The 21,640-nt window shown below is 34.1% G+C and overlaps 1 protein-coding gene across 1 annotated transcript in view; it reads right to left on the bottom strand.

Moving 5' to 3' along the window:
• Mmp16 (matrix metallopeptidase 16 (membrane-inserted)) overlaps positions 1 to 21,640 on the bottom strand; it is a 237,040-nt gene that overhangs the window by 94,432 nt on the left and 120,968 nt on the right. Inside the window, exon 4 of the mRNA XM_013012442.1 lies at positions 14,301 to 14,605. Within this exon, the coding sequence (XP_012867896.1) occupies positions 14,301 to 14,605 (305 nt within the window). The remainder of the gene's footprint in view (positions 1 to 14,300; positions 14,606 to 21,640) is intronic.

The following is a 21,640-nucleotide window of genomic DNA, read 5'->3' as shown; positions in this document are numbered from 1 at the left end:
TTCTAAACTTAAAAAATATCCATACAAGAAAGAACTTTCTCTACCATATGTAATTCCTTTTGTTATATTTAGAACTTTCAGTAACCTACTGAAATAATCGGCAATGTTTATGATACATGAGGTCTACTGTAAACGGAGCAGAATAGAAGATATCCATGAATAAATCCACATATTATCTCTTTGTTAAGGATGATTATTATACAGTGATATAGTAGGGAACAGATAGCAGTGTATAGTGTTAATTTCACTGAATAGCCTTGTGGACAGAAAAGATGGATGTTAACTTAATCTCACACTTTACATATTAATTTGTGGTTTCCCCGGAAGTTACAATTTGATGTAGTCTTCATTTGTGTTTTTCTGAAAACTAAGTCAAGAGGGAAGCATTTCCAAAATGGTCATATAACCACAAATTAGTGCTTGCTATTTTTGATGTCTATCATACTTTAGTTTCTATGTGTCCTCTATGTGGTGTGGAACTCTACAAAACAGTAATTAGACTCTAAAGATAGACAGAATTAACAGAAATAGGAATAGAGAGATAAAATATGGTAGATCCAGATATGATTTAGGACCTACTAGTCTCATAAATTGTATAGTATTATTCTATTCATTAGAATCGTCCAGGCATTAAAGAATTCAGACCTATTTTAGAAGCAATGCAATAGACACATATGCCTTAAACTCAAATCATAAGTTATTCAATTATGGCAACTAAGAAGATAAAGTTAATCTGCTTTACTCTACTGCTGTGAATTCAATTCTACTGAATTAACTTTCCATGAGACACTGAATATATAACTAAGTTCTTTATAATATTTTTCTATATTTTTCAAAAGTCTTAATAACCTTACTAAGCATATTTCATAACATTTTGATTAGAAAGAATTGCTGCCTACAAGAATTCAAGAAACCAATTATTTCACATCAAAAAATTTTAAAAAGAAAATAGATAAAACACTCTCTGCTAAACTCAGCTCTATGCCTGAAGAAATTTAAGAAATGTACTCTGCACGTTTTAATAGAGAAAATGCAAAACTTCAAAAGACAAAAACTGCACCATTTGAAAGTCACAGATACCCAACCGGAAAACTGTCTTACCTCTTGCAAATGACTAAGTGGTAAAAAAATGAGATACATAATCCATATCCTTTGTATTTAAGAACACTACAAATTAATGAATAACATTCAGTAGAATAGCCTGTCCCGAGCAAAGAAGGAAAATAGCTTCTGAACATGAACGTAATACACAAACATGAAAATTACAAGCAAAAATGCATGTCCTTCACTATGAACAAAACATACGTACAACTAACATTGAATTTCTACATCAATAAAGCTAATAAAACATCAATTATTAGAGTTAGTAGGGAGGTGAAGAGCTTTGAAAGTTGAATTTGTGTGCTATACATGTATCATACTAGGGTATACAACCCAGATCCATTACAATTACACCTTAAACACAACACTTAGTCCTTTCTGTTTCTATTTTCTCATATGTAAATCTGGTATACTAACAAAATCTGTGAAATACAGTTTTATAGTAGTGAAGATTATATGAAACTTATCTATAGCACTTAGAAGTAAGTAATATTCAATATATTATTAATATAATGACTTAATATTAATTTTATAACTTCTATCACAGGGACAGTGATGTTCTGTGCCAATAGATTATACTTTCCTACATTGCCAATTTGAGTGTAAATTGGTTCAGCAGTTTAAAAAACTAACCTAACAAAATATTAAGCTTTTGTTTTAAAACAAGTCTCTCTTGACCAAATAATCATGTGAGTCTGTTATAAAGAAATAACTAGCCGGGCGCTGGTGGCTCACACCTGTAATCCTAGCTTCTCGGGAGGCTGAGATCTGAGGATCGCGGTTCAAAGCCAGCCCAGGCAGGAAAGACCATGAGACTCCTATCTCCAATAAACCACCAGAAAACCGGAAGTGGCGCTGTAGCTCAAGTGGTAGAGCGCTCGCCTTGAGCTGAAGAGCTGAGGGACAGCGCCCAGGCCCAGAGTTCAAGCCCCACGACCGATTAAAAACAAAACAAAAAAAAATAGAAATAACTAGTATCACACAAAACATTTTTTGTAAATATGTCCATCATAGTATATTGAATAGCTAATATTACAGATAACCTGGAGTTTTGTTATTAAAGCAATCTTAAATGAAATTCAATTTATATGGAAGAATCATTGGACTGTATTTACCTACCTTTTAGCAGCAGAAACAAGCCTATAATCCTAGCCCTCAGGATGCTGAGGTAGGAACATCACTGAGCTATAAAACCAAGTATACAAACAAGAAAACAAACTAACGATCTTTCCATGAGTTATGAAAATAATGGACAAGTTTATTTACTGAAGTGAGCACATATTGTAAAACTATAAAAATTTCAGCAATGCTTATTGGTAGGTAGGATGACATGGACCTGTCTTGCCAGTTACAGTGGAATGTGCAAATAGGATCTTGGTTGAGGCCAACCAAAAGTAAGAATCAATATAAAAATAGCCAGATCTAAAAGGGTCATTGGCATGGCTCAAGTGGTAGAGCACCAGACTAGCATGTATAAAAGCTCTGCGTTCAAGGATCTTACTGCCAAAAGAGTTGGAACATGGAAATGAAGAAGTCATATGTATATAAAAAATAGAAAGTTTATTTAATTTTTGACATTTTGGACCTCATCACTTGAGACCTACTAATATCAAAGTGTGTGTGTGTGTATGTGTGTTTGTGTGAGTGTGTGTGTTTGTGTGTGTGTGTTGTTGTTTTGGGGGTCTGGTTGTGGGGCCTGAACTCTGGGCTTGGGTGCTGTCCCTCAGCTCTTCAGCTCAAGGCTAACTCTCTACCACTTGAGCCACAGTGCCACTTCTGGCTTTTTTCTTTTTGCTTATGTGGTGCTGAGGAATCGAACCCAGGGCCTCAGGCATGCAAGGCAAACGCTCTAACACTGAGCCACCTTCCCAGCCCCTGTGTGTGTTTTTAAAACGTAAACCCTGGAACCTGAGAGTAGAAACAGACACTGAAATAGAAGGAAAACAGTGTTACTGATCTCTGTCCTCACATCCTGATCCTAACCTCACAGTGTTGAACCTAACAGATGGTATTTGGAAAAGAATATTCTAATGCATGAAAATTAAATCATGGCCCATGCTTATTACTTCAGATTAAATATGACTTTATAAACAAATATACAGGAAACTATTTCCGGTGGTTCCCAAAGAAGACTGAATTTTATCCTGTTCCATTTTTGGCTAACAATGTAAAAATTTTCTACTTGAAGCTTTTCTATTATCTTAATTAAATGATTATATTGAATATATTGAGGAAAAGAAAAATATATGATGTAATCTGGTTGAAAGTTAATTCTATAAGTTTATTACCTACAGTTTGATTTAATTTATACCATAACAATTTGTTACTTTTTGAGACTGTGGAGGAAATATGTTTATTCTGAAGGCCAGAAACATTCAGAGGAAAACTATAAAGTTAAATAAGAAAAAATGACTAAGGAAATGTTGGAAGGATGATGAGAGTTGAATAAAACATTATGACATGGGGCTGGGAAGGTGGCTCAGTGGTAGAGCGCTTGCCATGCATGAGGCCCTGGGTTCAATTCCTCAGCACCACATAAGCAAAAAAGAAAAAAAGCTGGAAGTGGTGCTGTGGCTCAAGTGGTAGAGCGCTAGTCTTGAGCTGAAGAGCTGAGGGACAGCGCCCAGGCCCAGAGTTCAGGCCCCACGACCAGACCCCCCTCCAAAAAAAAGACATTATGACAAAACTGGTGTAGATACAAAATGCAGTTGTGTCATACTTTCCCAGGTAGGAATTTGTGTGTGTGTGTGTGTGTGTGTGTGTGTGTGTGTGTTTTGTCTGTTTTTCCTGGGAATCAAACACTAGGCCTTGCATACATACCCAATTATTCTACTACTGAGCTAAAATCAAGGACCTTACAAGGTAAGAATTCCTCAAAACAAATCATAAGTGAAGATCAGAGGAGACAGTCAAAGAGAGCTTTGAATTTATGTGATTATTTACATAAACTGATTTCAATAGTAATAAAATGTGTAGTTCTCTCCTAATGCCAGGGATTTTTGGTGGAAGTCTAATATAAGCTAAACTTGACAAAACACCAATATACTTCCCTTGATAAAAATAAAATATGATAGGAAGAGACATTTCCCTAGCATGAATGCATGGAATATAACTGGTAATATCCAGTAATAGAGCTAAGAGTTTTTAATGAAATTCCTCCCTGAAAACAGCTCCAAATAAAAATTCTAATTAAGTACAAAAATTTAAACATCCTATTTGTCATTAACTTAATTTCTAATAATTAAAAACTAGTTATGTACTATAAAACATTTTCTTGTTAGTATTTCCTTTTTTCCCCATCTGCCTCAGATGAGTGAACTATTAAAATGAAATGAATCCATTTTCTTCATCCATCCAATAGTTATTATTTAATAATAAAATTAGAATGTCCAGGTGGCAATACAAGATAGCAGGTTTAAGAGCAAAAAGAAATATATTACCAAGTGCTAATTTTTTCTTTAGTAAAAGAGCATAAATTATCATTAATATGCATGCTCATATTAATATTTTATGTATAATCTGCATATGCACATATTTCAAAAATTTATACTCTGCACACTGGGAAGGAAGTTCAGTGGTAGAATGCTTGCTTCACATGGATGAGGCCCTGGATTTGAATCCTCAGCACCCACATAAGCAGAAAAAGCAGGAAGTGGCGCTGTGGCTCCAGTGGTAGAGCACTAGCCTTGAGCTGAAGAAGCTGAGGGACAGCACCCAGGCCCAGAGTTCAGGGTTCAGGACCCACGACCGACAAAAAAAAATTTATACTCTGACACATTGGAAAAGTTTGAAAAGTTGAAAGAGGCTGGGCACTGATGCTCATTCCTATAATCCTAGCTAGCCCTTGAAATCCATAAGGCCTTTCTGTCCAATATATTTCCAAGTAGTTAGAATTAGAGCTCTCACTCAAGGGGTAGAGTGCTAGCCATGAGCAAAACAACTCAGTGACAAGGACCTAAGGATTAGCATAAAAATATTTACTGGGGAATGGAGGCATAGCTTAAGCTGGTAGAGTACTAACCTATGTGCATCGGGTACTGAGGTCAAGTCCTGGTCTTGGACCAAAATTAAAAACTAAAACAGTTAAAGGACATGATGACTCAGATATTTGAATACAAGTAAGTTGAAGAAATTTGAAATATGTATCATTTTGATATTTTAAAAATGTTTAATGAGATTTTTCCAACTTAAATACTCATATTAAATCATATACAAATATTAAATATTATGCACAAGAAACTTTAGAATTAAACATATTCAAGACACAAAGTGAGTCATAATAGTTAAAACAATAGTCATAAACATTAAGCATAAGCATTTTAATGTTCACAAAAACTAACAATATTATTCTCTCTCCACTATGAAGTCAAATCATATAGTTAAAAAGAGTTTTTTACTCTATTGTTTCCAGTTATTTCTTTTTTCTTTCTTTTTTCCCTTTGATGTATTCCCTTTTGTCACTGCTTTTAATTTCTGTACCGTTTGTCTTATATACAAGTTTATCTGATTTGGATAGGGGAAAGGGAATCACAGAAATGGTGGGAAAAAGGGTGAATTAATTCAACAGTGATACTTAGAGACTATATTGGAAATGTTCACAATTTAGGGGGCCCACGGGTGAGGAGAGGAAAAAGGGGGAGAAACTGAGGGAGGAGGTTACACTGTTTAAAGGGGAAACAAAGGAGGACGCAACAATCCTTGATAAGAAATGTACTCATCACCTTGCCTATGTAATTGTAACTCCTCTGTACGGTATTTTCACAATAAAAAAAAAGAATAATACTCATTATCTGATTTACATAATTACAACACCTCTGAACATCACCTTTACAATAAATTTTAAATTAAAAAAGGAAAATTATTAAGCATTTCTTACACATGCCAATATGTTTTGTTTTATATGATATTCTAATTTAAATGTATTCACAAGGAGATGTAGGATGTCTTCAAACATAGTTCTATTTAATATTTTAAATTTTATATTATATTATGAATTACATGATGTGGTGAAAGACAATAAATGAAGAGTTCAGGGCAGGTCCATTTAAACCCTGTTAATTTTACTCCTTCTGAAATATTTTAGATCTCATACTCTACATAAATAGATGAAAATCACAGGTAAATTATTTTTTGTTCAAATGTTCAGGGAATGCTATCAGGCCATGAGAAAATCCAAGTTTTCACATAAAAAGGAACATCTGATTTGGGAATTGAAGGAAAAACAATAATCTTGAGAGAGATGGAATAAAAACATATGTAGGCAACGGAACTTCACAAAATGAGGCCAGCTCAGGCATGGAAATACATGAGACTCTATTTTAATCAATGGCTGGGTATAGTGGCGCCCACCTGTTATTCCAGCTACTGAGGAGGAACAATGGCCTAGCCATGAGGCTGGGTTCTGTGATCTCCAGATATCTGTCTTCCAAATAGATAGAATTACAGGCTTCATCTGCTTCTAGTCAGGTCAATATTAGTCATGGGGCTTGAACTCTGGACCTGTCCCTCAGCACTCTACCACTTGAGCCACAGCACCACTTCCAGTTTTCTGGTAGTGTATTAGAGATAAGAGTCTCACAGACTTTCCTGCCCAGGCTAGCTGTGGAGCATGATCCTCAGATTTCAGCCTCCTGAGTGGCTAGGATTACAGGTGTGATCCACCTGAACCTGGCTAAACTAAATGTTTTATACACAAATAGCTGAAACACAAATATAATTTCATTCATACAGCTAATCCAGGAAAATAAAAATATGAAAACATTACTTTTATTTTCTTCCAGTTTGTACAGGTTAACATAGTGACAACCCTGAGTTATTTTGTTTTTCTCTTCTCCCCTCTCCTCCCTTCTCCTTCCCTCTTTTCCCGCCCTTCCCCTCTTCTCTTCATTTGATCTTTGTTTTATTGAGACAGGCTCTTACAAAATAGCCCAGTCTGAGCTCAAATTCATAGTCATCCAGTGTCCGCATCTGCTGAGATCACAGCTATGTACCACTATAGAGAGTTAAGAATTTTTAAAATTTATAAAGCAATATTTATATGTCTTATGTTACTTGTAGTGAATGCAATGATTTCTGAATTTCATACAACTGCAGTATTATTTTAAGATTGGACATTTGGCTATTTTGTGTTTGCTTATTTATTTTCCTTTCTGTGTCTGTGTTTTGAGAGCATGCTTAATTCTTAAGCTGTAACTGTCTACCAGGTTCCTCTCTCTCATGAAAATACTGGATAGAGGGGTTATAGTTACATGAGCAAGGTAATAAGTACATTTCTTTTCAAGCATTGTTGCTTCCTCCTTTGTTTTTCCCCTACCATCCATCTCCACAACTATCCCCTCCCCCCACACACCCCACCCAGGCCTGGGCCTAAATTGTAAAGTTCTTTTGAAACTACTCACTTTTCTAAATTCTCATGTAAGTGCTAGTGCTTAAATTGAGGACCAAAATCTCTCCCTTGGCTTTCTCATTCAAGACTGTTGCTCTACCACTTATGCCATGCCAGAAATCTGGCTTTCTGATAATTAGTTGGAGATAGAATCTTAAAACAAAAACATATCTAGCTAAGCTAGCTTCAAACCTCAATAATCTATGTCCCTGCTTCTTGAATTGCTAAGGACACATGAACTAGGCATGAACTAATAGGGATGAGCTAATGACACACATCTTGTATCTACCTCACTTTTTGGCCTGAATTATCATTTTATCTTTTCTTGCTTCCTTGGGAATGGTTTAGCAAAATCTTCCACATGATCTCTCAGTTTTTACAAAAATAACATGATTTTTTTTCCTGTTCCATGTGAACATTTTTGAGTATACTGAGTTGTTCCAATCCTATTCTTCCAGTTCACCATACAAAAAATTTTCAATGATAAGCTTTCCTTCTGATTCTCCAGGTAGTTGTTCTTCTTTCTGGATTCTTGAGTATCATTTAATAGCATGTTGTTAATTTTATCTACCTAGTTTTGAAAATTACAGTCTTTTAGTGTCTTTTATTAGTGAAACAGAAGAACTTGCATTAACTACTTATAAATTTGTTGTGAAAAAGAAATGAGTTCATCCATAAAACCAATTTAGAATAATGTCTGAGACATAAAAATTGCACAATTAAATGAGGCTAGTATTATTACTTTTACTTTCTTGTTTAGAACATCTTTGAGTAACTAATTATAGTCAGTAGAAGGCTTATAAATCACCTCTCACTTTTGTTCTACTTTTATTTTGCAAACTTTTCAAATACCTTTGCTCTCCTTCCTTTCTCCCCTCCTTCTCACTCCCTCCCGTCCTTCCTTCCTTTCTTCCTTCCTTCCTTCCTTCCTTGACCTTCTTCTTATTTTCTTTTTCTTACTTTCTTTCACTCACTCTCTCTCTTTCTTGTGGTACTAGAATTTGAATTCAGGCCTAGTGTGGCTAGGCAGTGGTCTCTACTCTTTAGGCATGTCTCCAACCTAACGAGTATATGGTAGTTATTTTTTAAGATAGGGTTGCTTTTCCTTTCCAAGAACATACTCGGGTCACAATCAACACTATTGGTTGAGAAAGGAGTCTAACAAATGTTTCTGTCAGGGCTGGACTCCAAATATGATCCTGTAGTTTCCCAAATATCCAGAATTACAGGGGTAATCCACAGTGGCTTGCCGTATTTTCAATTAAAACATAAAAAAACAGATTTATATTCTGCAGTCTTAATCAGGTTCCATTACAAGGATACATGCATATATTTCCCTGATTCATTTACAATCCTCTAATTGCACACAAAGATTTAAAAGTAAGGAACCAAGTCATTTCCATATAACAATCACATTAAGCTACATGATTGAATGATTTTGAAAAAATCAAGTATATTAGACTTGAATCACAAGTCTATTAAAATGAAATAACATAGAAGAATAAAGTTCATTCCAGTAAAAGAGAGACTTATTTAAAAACATACACAAAAGACCAACTATAATTGTGAAGGTAAAAATTACTGAGAGTAAGAGTTCCAAGGTTTTGATGAAATGTGAGCTATATGGTAAGAGTTAATTTTAAAATGAAAAATTTCAGTCACTACTCCTATTTTAAGAATAGACATCTGACCACTCAGTCATATTAAGTCCTTTCCTTATCTTCCAAACCCACAAGACAGATGGCTCCAGACAGTATTTCCACAAATCACAGTGCTGACTGATAGATGTCTTCATAAATATATGATTGGTGCTTAACTTTTTTTTCCCTTAAAGATCTAAGTCAAATATGCTCATCTGACCGTATAAAACGATGCTTAATGCAAACAAGAATTTTTATTGTACTGTTGACGATTCTTTATTTTTTCTCTGTTTTTCCCCACTTTTGTGATTTTTTTTTATTTCTGTTCCCCTTTGTCTTGCTTGTAAATTTATCTGACTTGGGGAGGGGAAGGGGAAAAAGAAATGCTGGGACAAAAGGTAAACCAATTCAGCAGTGATACTATACACTATCTATGTTGGTAATGAACTGTACAACTTGGGGGGGAAGGAGAGGTGGGAGGGAAAATCCTAGGAGAACATGAGGGAAGGGGTGACAATGTTCAAAAAGACAAATACTCAATATGTGACTTATGGAATGGTAACAGCTCTGTGCAGCACTTTTACAATAAAAATCTTAAAATCAAACCCAATAGGCCTCTGAGAAACATACAGCAGAGGCAGCTGCAAATAAACAGAAAGGTTAGGAGATCTGAAATCACTGAATACAGCCCTGGTTATAGTTTGGTCAGGATTTTTCTGTACTAGTACATCAAGGACAGCTTCTCTCTGAGAGAACTGACACTTGTTAGTATCTGTCAGTCCTATCTATTGACTTGGGTGTTGCATCATAGAGACACTCTACCTAGGTGTATTCATGAGGGCCTAGACTCTCAAGTAGTAATAACAAGACTTTTGCTGTCTCTAGTGACAATATAATCATCCTGTACTCTCCCCAGAATTTTCTGTTTGTTCCTTTATTGCAGTGATGAAGATCAAACACTCAGCATACTATGCAAGTGCTATCCCACTGAGCCACACCCTCCCAAGCCTCTACTCCCTGATTTTGACAGCTTGCCCTAACAGTTCTGAATACAACATCTCTGGATGCCTTCCTGTGTGAGGTAGGGAACTTCCTGTCAACAGTTTCTGCAATGTACTCTATTTGAAAATTAAATTGTAACTGCATGGTGATACAGGATGTGTTTCTGGATATTTTTTCTAACATAAGTGTTATATATTAGCTTAATAGGCAATCTTACTTTAAAAGACTTTGAAAACTTATTAGTTGATACTTGGCTATTTAGATCCAATCTTAAGGATATATTACATTTAGATTGCTAATAGCACTTGATACTATAGCCAAAGAAACAATAAGTTAATATGCTGCAAATGAACTTTATTCTAGAAGAGCTAAGGTTATACATTTTCAAAACTATCATGATAAATGTTTCCCTTTGGAATTACTATACACATGTTTGGCTTCTTCACAATTGAGATTTGAAAATCAAATTTCAATAAAAACCTGAAAAAATTGCCAGTATTTTTATTAGAGGTGTGTTTATGTGTATGTGAATGGGTGTATGTATGTATGTGATTATTTGTTTTTTTTATTGTGAAAATACTGTACAGAGGGGTTACAATTACAAGGGCAAGATAATGAGTACATTTCTTACCAAGCATTGTAGCCTCCTCCTTTGTTTCCCCTTCACATCCCTTCCCATCCTCCCCCCTTCCCCCCCAATCTTCCCCCACCCGCCCCTCAAGAAAGTTGTAAAGTTTTCGACATAACTACTTGTATGTCTCATTGTTGCAATGGGTCCAACTGTATCCCTATTTAAACGATTTGTTTTTTTCCCTTCCCCTCCAAAAATTGTAACAACATCAAATACAGTGAAAGCTGGGGTAATACCGTGGGGGAGGGACATACAAAGCAACAAAGAAATAATCTTATAAATGTGTTAGAAACAATTGCATGAAAGAAAAAAACATTTGAATACATATCTTAGGGTTCATTTCCCTAACATCAACTTATCTGAACTTTTCTGCTTGACTCAGACATATACTACTTATTGCAAATAAGGGAAACCATGGGACCTATGTTTCTTTGGGCCTGGCTTACTTCACTTAATATAATTTTTTTCCAATTCTTTCCATTTCCTAACAAATGGGGCTATGTCATTCTTTCTGATGGAGGCATAGAATTCCATTGTGTATATATATATATATATCACATTTTCTTGATACATTCATCTACTGAGGGGCATCTGGGTTGGTTCCATATCTTAGCTATGGTAAATAATGATGCAATAATCATAGTCCTGCTGGTAGCTTTAGTGTAGTCTTGTTTTGATTATTTGTTTAAAAAAAGATTTTGGAATTTGCTTAATGATCTTTAGCTTGAGATTTCAAAAGGTCTCATGAGTATAAGCAAACTGATAGGAACATAGATAACAATGAATTAAGGATTATGCCAGCCTAAGGTACTGTTTATCACTTCTGAGGCAGACAGAACTCAAATTGCCTTCATTAGCTGAGCAATATGCTGTGCAAAATGAGGGGGAGACTTATCAGGAGACATTTTCATTTGCATTTTTCCCATATAACCAAGCTGTTCTGTTTTCTAGCTGCTCAAGAGCTGTGAACAGGAAGGAAAGAAAAACGTTCAGGTAAGCCAGAGGCATTCCAGGACAAAATAAATGAAAAGAAAAAGTTTATCAATGAAGAATTGTGCTTTGTGTTATTTGTAATACAAAAAGACTAGTTTCCCAGTCTTCTTCCTGTGTTGTTAGTGTATAAGATGTTCTAATGCATGATTTCTCCTCACATCTACTACCACAAGCAAAGCTAGAGGCTGCTCTTTTGATAAATGATCAATAGTTCAGACTGACATCACCCTAGCTACACTTCTGTTACTGCTTAAGAGACTGAATTTCAATTAAGCAGTAAACCCTTATGGAATTACATTTCCAACAGTCACTTAACATCTGTTTAATCCGCTGGAATTCTGAAACACTATTATTTTGAAGAGTTCTTTCCTCCAGGCTCATTCATAAAGCAAACTATTATATTTGACTGGGAAAGACATATTTTCCATCAGAGGAAAAAAAACACCCAAATTATCAATTAATTGTTTTCAGTTGCATGCCTATGTGCAAACTACGTTATAGCTTGTAGAATAAGTCACTAAGGTGACAAACAAGGTGCATTAATGAATACTCTCAATCACAAGTGTCTGGAGTTGGCTACATAGCTTTAGATCATATGTTACACTTGAGAAATTTTTTCCACACAGACCTTCCTTAGACAAATTTTAAAATCATGCAAGACACACAAGCATTCATAGTACTGATCCTATGCAAATCTGTGTAAATATTCTCATTTTCTATATAAGAAAATCCTCCTACAGATTTTCTTCTTCAAACATTTGTTTACTTTCAAAAATGGCAGTTGATACTTCATAGGCCATTCATCTAAAGGAAAATGCCATCTTTATTGAGGACTTCAAAGTTTTAAGACAAAAGCATAAGCTCTATGACAGGCATACCCTTCATATAATGTTTTAATCATTTTAAATTTATGAGGCCACAAAGTCAAATGAACACAACTGGTTTGGTTCAACTGTAATGTTTGTAGATATTTCACTATTAGATGTGTAGAGAGTAGACAGTAGGTTAAACATTCTTACATATAAAGCACCACTTATAATGTCTACCACACACTGTATAAATTACACCTTATGAATAAAAATACAGCTATTAAAGGCTTTTTGAACTAATAATCAGTTATCCAGTATTTAAACATAAATTGTTTGACTACGAAGGTTTTGGCTTTTTATTCCATTGTACCAAAATCCACAGACATATCTGCTGTTTTCTTTAAACTCTTTAAATGAAGATCCTTCTTTAGTAATACAATTTATATCACTGTTAACAATTCAGTAAACACACCTTAATATCACACATTTTGTTTTATTTGGAAAAACATGCTCAGTTACTTTGGTGTTAAGCTTAAGCAAACTTAATACCTCTATCCATCACATGATTGAATGTTAGGTATCCTAAAAATACAAAGCTATTATAATAATCCAGCTAACTACATCTGTTATGGACTAGTAAAATTTATTTTTACGGGTAGGCTTAACACATCAAAGAGTAATTTAAACAGTATCACCTCTTCCCTTGTTTTCTCCTAGTTTTTTTTTTCCTCTCTACCCCTTCCTGCACAAGGTGTATAATTCATTTTCAGCACAGTGTCTAGTGGGTATCACTGTTGAATAAGTTCCCATATGTCTCACTCTATTAAAAAAGAAATGTACCAATTTCCTGACCTATGTAACTGTTACTCCTCTGTATGTACCTTTACAATATAAAAAGTGAATAAATAAATAAGAGGAATTTAGTGTATATTAGCTGATGAGTTGTCACTAAAAGGATGCACTCTAGTAAGTAGTACAGTAGGATTGTATAATAATGGGAAAGAAAAATTCTAAAGTTCTGACCTTAAGAATTAGAAATCTAGTAACCCTTCTGTACATCCTCTTTACATTAGAAAAGTAAAAAAATAAAATAAAAAGAATTAGAAGTATTAGGACAAGAAGATTCTGTAGTGCTTATTATTTTAGAAAACAAGATTGAAGCATACTTTTATGTAGGAAGAAGCATATTTCTTTATGTGATAAACCTATTATTTTATTTATTAATGTTTCTGACTTCATATTATTTTAGAACATCAGAACAATTGAAAAGATTAAACTACTAATAGAGGTGTTAGATAAAAATAAAGATAAAACAAAGATAATAGTTCATATGAGGAAACAGATAAAAATAGCTGAGACAAAAGACAAGGAGGAGAAAAATACATAGACCACCAAGGGGAAAACAGAACAGAAAATATTAGGACATACAGAGTAGTAGCTGCACCTCAAATGTTAATTTCATTAATTTTAAACTTCAAGTGGAAATATTGGCATAAGATGTTGGAAAAAATAGCCCCGAGTTTCTTGATACATATCTCAAGATTTTAATATTGATTATATAATCTTTTAAGAAATTTTGTAATAATCAAAAAATACTTTAACATGTTTATAGATACTGCATAAGTTTCTAATAGTCAATCAAAAGAACACACATAAAATGAAATTGTGTAATGACTCAGACCAATAAATAGTTGAGTGCTTTGAAAACAAATTACATTGGAAGAAAATTATGCACTTACCATCATGATTTGGATTTCCAAGTGTCCATGGCTCATCAGAGTCAAAATGAGTATCTCCTCCAATTCCAGGGCCAGGGAAATAGGCATGTGCCAAAAATCCTCCCTCCCCGTCAAAGGGAGAACTGTCTCCGTGAAAACCAGATGCAAAAATGATGGTTATATCCACATCACGTTTACCATTTTCTAACTCACTGTAGGGAACTTCTTCAAATGTCAGAGGAGTTACATTCTGCCACACATCAAAGGCACGGCGAATAGCTTTTCGAGTCTCAGGGTCTCCTACTTTTGGAGTTACGTTCTTTATACTGAAAGTTAGAAAAAAAATCATTATCAATGTGATTCTGTTATGTGCAATATGACAGATTTTATCTATTTAGTTCAGCAAAATATCAGAGAAAACAGCTTGAATAGAAACGCATTCTATATCTACTATTCACTGCACTGGGGATTATTTAGATCTCAGCGCCACAGTACTCATGTGCAAAGCTACAGGGAGCAGATTTTCACTGAATAGTTAACAGAGCGAATGTAGTCCATTTGTCACATTGCTTCCTGGACAATAAAAAGGGAGATTTTCTAAATATCGTTTTGAGCTGAAATAAAAACAATTTCCTTATACTTGTAATTATTTTTAGGGGTACATCATTGTATCTGTGTAAATCAACTCCAAAGGTTCTCATGTTTTGTGCTTTAAGTCTCTGAACACCAATTCAATAGACACAAAGGTATTAATTTTTTAAGGTCCTTATCTTTTAAAGAACAAGTCTCATAATTACAGCTTCTGATATTCTACTATTTGTAATTATCTTTCTAATTAAAATGTATTATGTGTAAATAACTAATAAAAGGAACTAACAAAATTTAAGAGTAATGTGGCTATTCTTTCAGCTTGTTCTCATACAAATATAAACTGGTGAAACAATTATTATTTTTCCTGATTTGTCATTTATATATATTTCCCAGATAATTCTCTATGTGAATTAAAAGAATTAAAATGCACCTTTTTGTATTATAGTATCATAAGTCCATACTGTATATAAGTAAAATAATTGATAACTTCCATACCAATTACAAATATGCATCTCAAATACTTTCAACTCATAATTTTTCAAACATGAACTTATATGGAGGAATATTTTAATAGGAAATAAAATCTAATATCAAGTCAATGTTCACCTTATATGATCATAAAGGAGAACTGGAAAGCTAAAGTTGTAGAGTAATGGAGTGAGAGTTTAATTATGGGGTGTCTCCTATATGTTATTGCATATATCGAACACGGTCAACTTTGCATGTGAAAGCAGTAGTATTAGTCATGATTCAATTGCGCCTACGCAAAACTGAGTACAAATGTTAGGGAGAGTTATGCTAAGCTATATTTACTGTTTCTTATTAATGCCCCCAAACAACTCACTTAGATGAGTGTTTATACCTGTCTTACAACAAAAGAAGCTACCATTTAGGAATTTAAAGAAAAGCTTTGATGTGACAAAAGTGAAAATATGTTAAGTAGTTTTATCCTAAGACTTTTAAGAATCCATTGTCCTGAATTCTATGCTAGTTTACATGTATGATGTTTCCCTTATTTCCTAATAAGCCATCTAGAATGTATATACAGTGGCTATGTGATCATAAATATTCTCCATTCTAGGAGTCTTTATCCCTTATTTTCTCCATGGGATACAAGAAAAGAGTATCTTTTCCTCTACTTAATATATTTTATACTACAATCATTCCTAAAACTTCCAAAATATTTATAATCCATTCTACTTAAAGGCAGTGAAGTCTAAACCTACCAGATATGAAGTGGAGATAAGGAGCACTGTACAAGAATTGGGAAATGGAAGATTTGGGGATAAAAAGCCTGGGAAAATTTAAAGAGCAAGGGGCTGGTAGAGGTTGGGCAGAGAAGAAGTGTCAGTCTTATGTTCTGACTGAGAGAAAGAACGGAGTACTATCAACAGTGATGTGAAAACTGACTTATGCTTCTTAAATACCTTGAGCCATAATGAGAAAAACACATAGCAGTAGAGCAAAAGTCAAAACAAAAAGATCCATCAGGATCTACTGTTAAAAACCCAGGTAAATAATATTGGTATTCTGAACCAGCCTAGTTTTAATGGAGATAAAGAAAATGAATTTTATGACATGCCTAAATAAATGATTCTTTAAAATTATGAGAAATGTGAAGAGTTAGGAAGATATAATAGTTTTGAACTGAGACCAATGTTGGATAGATCAAGTAAATTTCATGCCAGGAAGAAAACTTGCTTAGAAAGAAAATGAGGATTGGTTATTAGTAATACATACTAATATCCTACGAAAAAATGATTAGGAAAGGATTTTACTGTAATGAAGGAAGCAATTTTTAAGAATATAATAAAAATGATTAGTAACAGTTAAATTATTAGCATATTCACATTCAGAGTATAATATAATGTTCTAGGAGGGTAAATCAATAGACTGATTTACTCTTCATGTTGGGCATATATAGTTGATGGGTTTCATCACCTTCTACTGTGTGAGAAATGGTTCCAGAAAAGAAAGTACAGAAGCCCTCTAGGAAAACCTGTATCAAATATTTGGCTATTTCCTCATGATGCAAGAGGATTTAAGTGCAAAATTATTTGGATCTTATTTAAATCATGTTCATTTCATTTCATAGTCCGTAACTTATCCTCTGGTCACACAAGTTGAATTCTCTTTGAAGTCAACAGAATCCTCAAGTGCAGTGAGCTCTCTGGGTTCAGATAAAGTAATAAAACATCTGTCTGTGGAGAAGCTGATTATTTCTTAAAACTTCTGAGTTTCAGTGCTGTTCATGTTACTGAAATAAAATAACTTCAAGAATGTTTCCTCAGTTAAAAGCTGTGGTAACTGAGTGACATATATACTGAGAAAATTAACACTAATTAATATAAACATGGCATGGTAGCAATCACATGTAATCTCAGACTAAGGCAGGAGGATGAAAAGCTCCAGACTAGTTTGGGCTGCATCGCAAGATGGAGTGCAGGCTTTAGTCATACAGCAAGAGCCAATTTCAAAAAAACAATTCAATCCCAAACAATTAATTAAGACATTCAAACAGAGCATTCCTATACTAATACTCATTAATATAATTTTAAAATTAAACCAACTAGCAATTTAGATTTATCTCATTAGCAACTTATCATTTTAAACTATTTAGAGTTGTGAAACTAAATAATTTTCTTCCTTCTGCTGTATAATATTAAGCCAAATGTGATAAAAATCTATTTAAAACAGTCACTTTATTCAATACATTTTTCTTATGCTGTGAAAAAGGTAAAACAAACCTTACTTTAAATTCATTAATTTACTTGGAAAGTATCGTTCCAATCATTGCAGTAAATAATGTTCTTTTATATACTTAACATGTGAGTTTCTTGCTTTTAATGCTCCAATGTTGAACAAAATTGGAAGGTGGCTAATGTAATTTTCCTGTAGTTTAAAATACTTGTTTTCTGAAAGCCTGTGAATATTTAAACATTACTGGTGATTCCTTCCCATCCAAAAGGCAAAGAAAATTTTCCCACTATGTTGAAAATCCTCACATTAAATTTGACTTTTCCTCAGCACCTTAGTCTTTTGGCTGCTTTTCAAGAAATGTATATTAATTAGCCAGAAAATAGCCAACTGTGATGACCATAAGAGGTCCACAAGGTAAGTTTTGGTTCACTAACCAAAGTGAAATATTATCACAGTAACCTTTTTTTTCTTTTTCTTTTTCTTTTTTTGAGGGGGTCCGGTCGTGGGGCTTGAACTCTGGGCCTGGGCGCTGTCCCTCAGCTCTTCAGCTCAAGGCCAGCGCTCTACCACTTGAGCCACAGCGCCACTTCCGGCTTTTTTCTTTTTGCTTATGTGGCACTGAGGAATCAAAACCAGGGCCTCTGGCATGCAAGGCAAGTGCTCTACCACTGAGTCACCTTCCCAGCCCTCTCTTTTTTTCTTTTTAAAACTTTGTACCTTGACTGGGTCACACTCACTAGACTGACTGGCCCCTAACTGTCAATCCTTCTGCTTCAGTCTTCTAAGTTCCAAGATTACATACCTGGACACCCAACCTGGCACCATCATCTTGAATATCACCCTAAATCTTGTCTGCAGGTAATGGCACACTTTACCTCATGATTCAGCTGCTCTTTGCATAAATAACTACTTCATGAGTTTAAATGCTAGGTTTTGTATTTACCTTTATAAATATAATAAGGAAAAATAAATAAAATATTATAAATATAATAAAAACAAAAACTGTATATGTAATACTTCAATATATTTTAGGAAACTCTTTCAAATATTAATTTAAAAATGTAATATTCTTAGTCCTTGTGCCCACCTTTTAATATTCCCATTAAAAAGTTTCACATATTGCCCATGAAATTAAAAGAAATAGAGATGATAGGTGGCCTTCATGAAGCACAATGTTTCAAGCATGGTGCAGAGTTTATTGTGTTTGCTATATTAGTTAATATTCCTCAATTACTGTAATGTTTCCTTTGCACAATGAGGAACTGCAGCTTAGTAGATTGAAGTAACTGGATGTATGTAAGTAAGCTTTAGAGGCAGGATTTAAAAACAGGTCTTTCTAACTCTAAAATAGGACTGTTAGCCACATTTTATGTTTTCTATAACCTTAAAAACTACAATGGACTCGGCCACTGTCAGCATGGAAACTCAGCAGTCACTTCTAAATATAATGACTCGACTCTCACTCTTTCTTCTCTTCTTCTCTTTTTCTCATTAAAAGAAAAGGTATAGGCAATATCTAAAAGTGCAGACATGAAGTAGGGTGCCCTGTCAAAATGTTGAGGTCAAATGTTCAAATCAAATAAAGAAATTTTTCTGAAATGAAAAATGATTAAGAATGGCTAGAATGACCTTAGCTTTATAGTTCTATGGTTGAATTTGTATCTCGTCAATTAGTACAAACTGATGTTTTCATTGTCAATTCTGTGAATAAAGATCTATCATTGAATAATTTTGTGAATAAAATAGCCCTTACTTTCATTACTGATCTAAAAGGACTACCCTGGTATAAATATATTGTTTATATATTCATGGTTCTCTTTCTGTGTCTCTTCCTTTACTATTGGCCTATTAAACTATCTAATATATTATCTATACCTATGCTAATACTTTATATTTCCTTATAAGATCTGGGAGTGGAGCTCAAAGTGTTAAGAGTGTTTTGCTTATAAGGACAAGACTTTCAGTTAAAACTGCATAGAGAAAAACAACAAACAAGCAAGCAAACAAACAAACAGTGAAATGTAGTTTGGAAGTAGAGCATTTATCCAGCACAGCTAAGGACCTGGATTCAATCCCCAGGACCCAGTACTGAAAGAGTGCAGAGGGAAAGACAGCTAAAGCATACTGGCTTCCAATTTTGGGGGGGAAAAGGCTGGAGGTCATCACTCCCCATCTCCTCTATTTGAAACTGAACATCTCTCTTAAAAAAAATCTGTCACCAAGGCTAGTGTGTGGGAGGGTCTCATACATTTATGAGTTTTACTTCTGCTGGCTACTTCAGTTTCTTACACTGAACAACTTATAAAAAGTCTTGGATGCATTCAGCAAAGGGGGGAGAAAAGTTTCTGTAAATCAAGCCTTAACATCCAGGCCCCCTGTAAAAACAAGAAATTTAATCACAAGGCTAAGGTGATTTTCTTTCTACAGAATCTTACATCATGCCAACTTAGTGTGAGTAAATAACAGTAAATTATGAACAAGGTAGCTAAAGACATAAAAAAACGTTCTTCCTGCCTTTTCTCCTTTCTTCCTTCCCTCTCTTTCTCTCCTTCCTTCCTTCCTGTCTGCCTACTTGCCTTCCTTCCTTCCTTCCTTCCCTCTCTCTATTCCTTCTCTCTTTTTCTTTCCTTACTTTTTCCTTCCTGACAATCCTCAGGCCTTGAGACACACCTCTTGTTCCAGAAGTTTTCATAGGTACTTAGAAGTGGGGAGAAGAGACTAGACTCATTTCTAATAGCCAAAACCAGGGAAACAATCATGATGGCCTTAATCAGTGAAAGAATGCACAAACCTTTGTTGATTATTATTCAGTAATAAAAATAAATGAACTACCAAGTTGTATAATTTGTGACGAAGTCTTAAATGTAATTTGTTAAGGAAAAGAAGCTAGTTTAAAAAGACTTCGGATAATTCTTGTAGATTTTTTTTTTAAATCAATGATTTGTAGGGGTTTTGAGGAAGGTGAGAGGGGTAAGTAGATCACATATGGGAGTCTCAAGGAGTGAAACTAAGGTACATGAAATTTTAATGGTAGGTAATGACATCGTACAATTGTCAAACCCAGGGAATTGCACAATACAAACAGTAGACAGTTCAATGTACAATTTTTTGAATCACACATCATATTTGAATCATCAGTTGATACAAGTATACCATCCTAAAGAAGATTTGAATAACAAGAGAGACTATGTGTGCTGTGTGACTTCTGCAGCCTATACTTGTCCTGAAAAGAAAATTTATTATTAAGATGATTATATGCTTTTATTATTTCTAAATTATTAAGAGTTTCTTTTAAACAAATTATGAGTAAAGACAGATTCTTTTCAAACCCTCATACATTGACTTTCTCTCTTCTTAACTACACCATGTTGTACAGGTGTCAACATCATTTGCTGTCTTTCTTACTTAAAGATTTTACCGAACATTTCCCACTGTTTGAATATGAAACAGATTATGACAGTTTTAATTTTGTGGATGCTTTTCTATTGATTATGAAGTGTCCTTGCTTTACTTCCTAGTTATAACAGTTACTACTTGTCTACGTATTTTAAGGACCATACATTAAAGCTCTTTAATGCTGTACATTTCTCTCAAGATAGAAATTCAGTATCTTTACAGTTGACCTTTATGTTCACTCTTCCTGTTTCCTAATCTGTTTTACTTTTATACAAAAATGCATTTTAAGTTATATGCCTAGGCTTAACCCTAGTCAAGAGTAGAGTTAAGGCTTTTTATAGTCATTTTGCCAGAAAAAAATTTTTAAAAAATCTTTCTATTCTTCATTAAAGGTTAGAAATCCTTCTCCCTAATTTTTCCCCTCTCTAGGAAATATTTGATAAATGATTTTACTTACAGAAAGTTCATTGGAATGAACTGGCATGAAGAGCTATGAATTAATATTACCGTTCCTGGATATATTATATATACACACACATATATATACATTTATTGGTAGAGCAGTTTTACAAGTGCCAATTTTAGAGATTGTCAAATCAAAGTTATAAAGTTAAAATTCCACTGAAAAAATGTAAATGATGGTTGAATACCGACTTCACAAGATTGGCCTAAAA

Source organism: Dipodomys ordii, unplaced genomic scaffold (genome assembly GCF_000151885.1).
Source record: "Dipodomys ordii isolate 6190 unplaced genomic scaffold, Dord_2.0 Scaffold17, whole genome shotgun sequence".
Lineage (NCBI taxonomy): Eukaryota > Metazoa > Chordata > Mammalia > Rodentia > Heteromyidae > Dipodomys > Dipodomys ordii.
The sequence above is the reverse complement of the archived record's forward strand: the minus strand, read 5'-3'. Positions and strand labels throughout refer to the sequence as shown.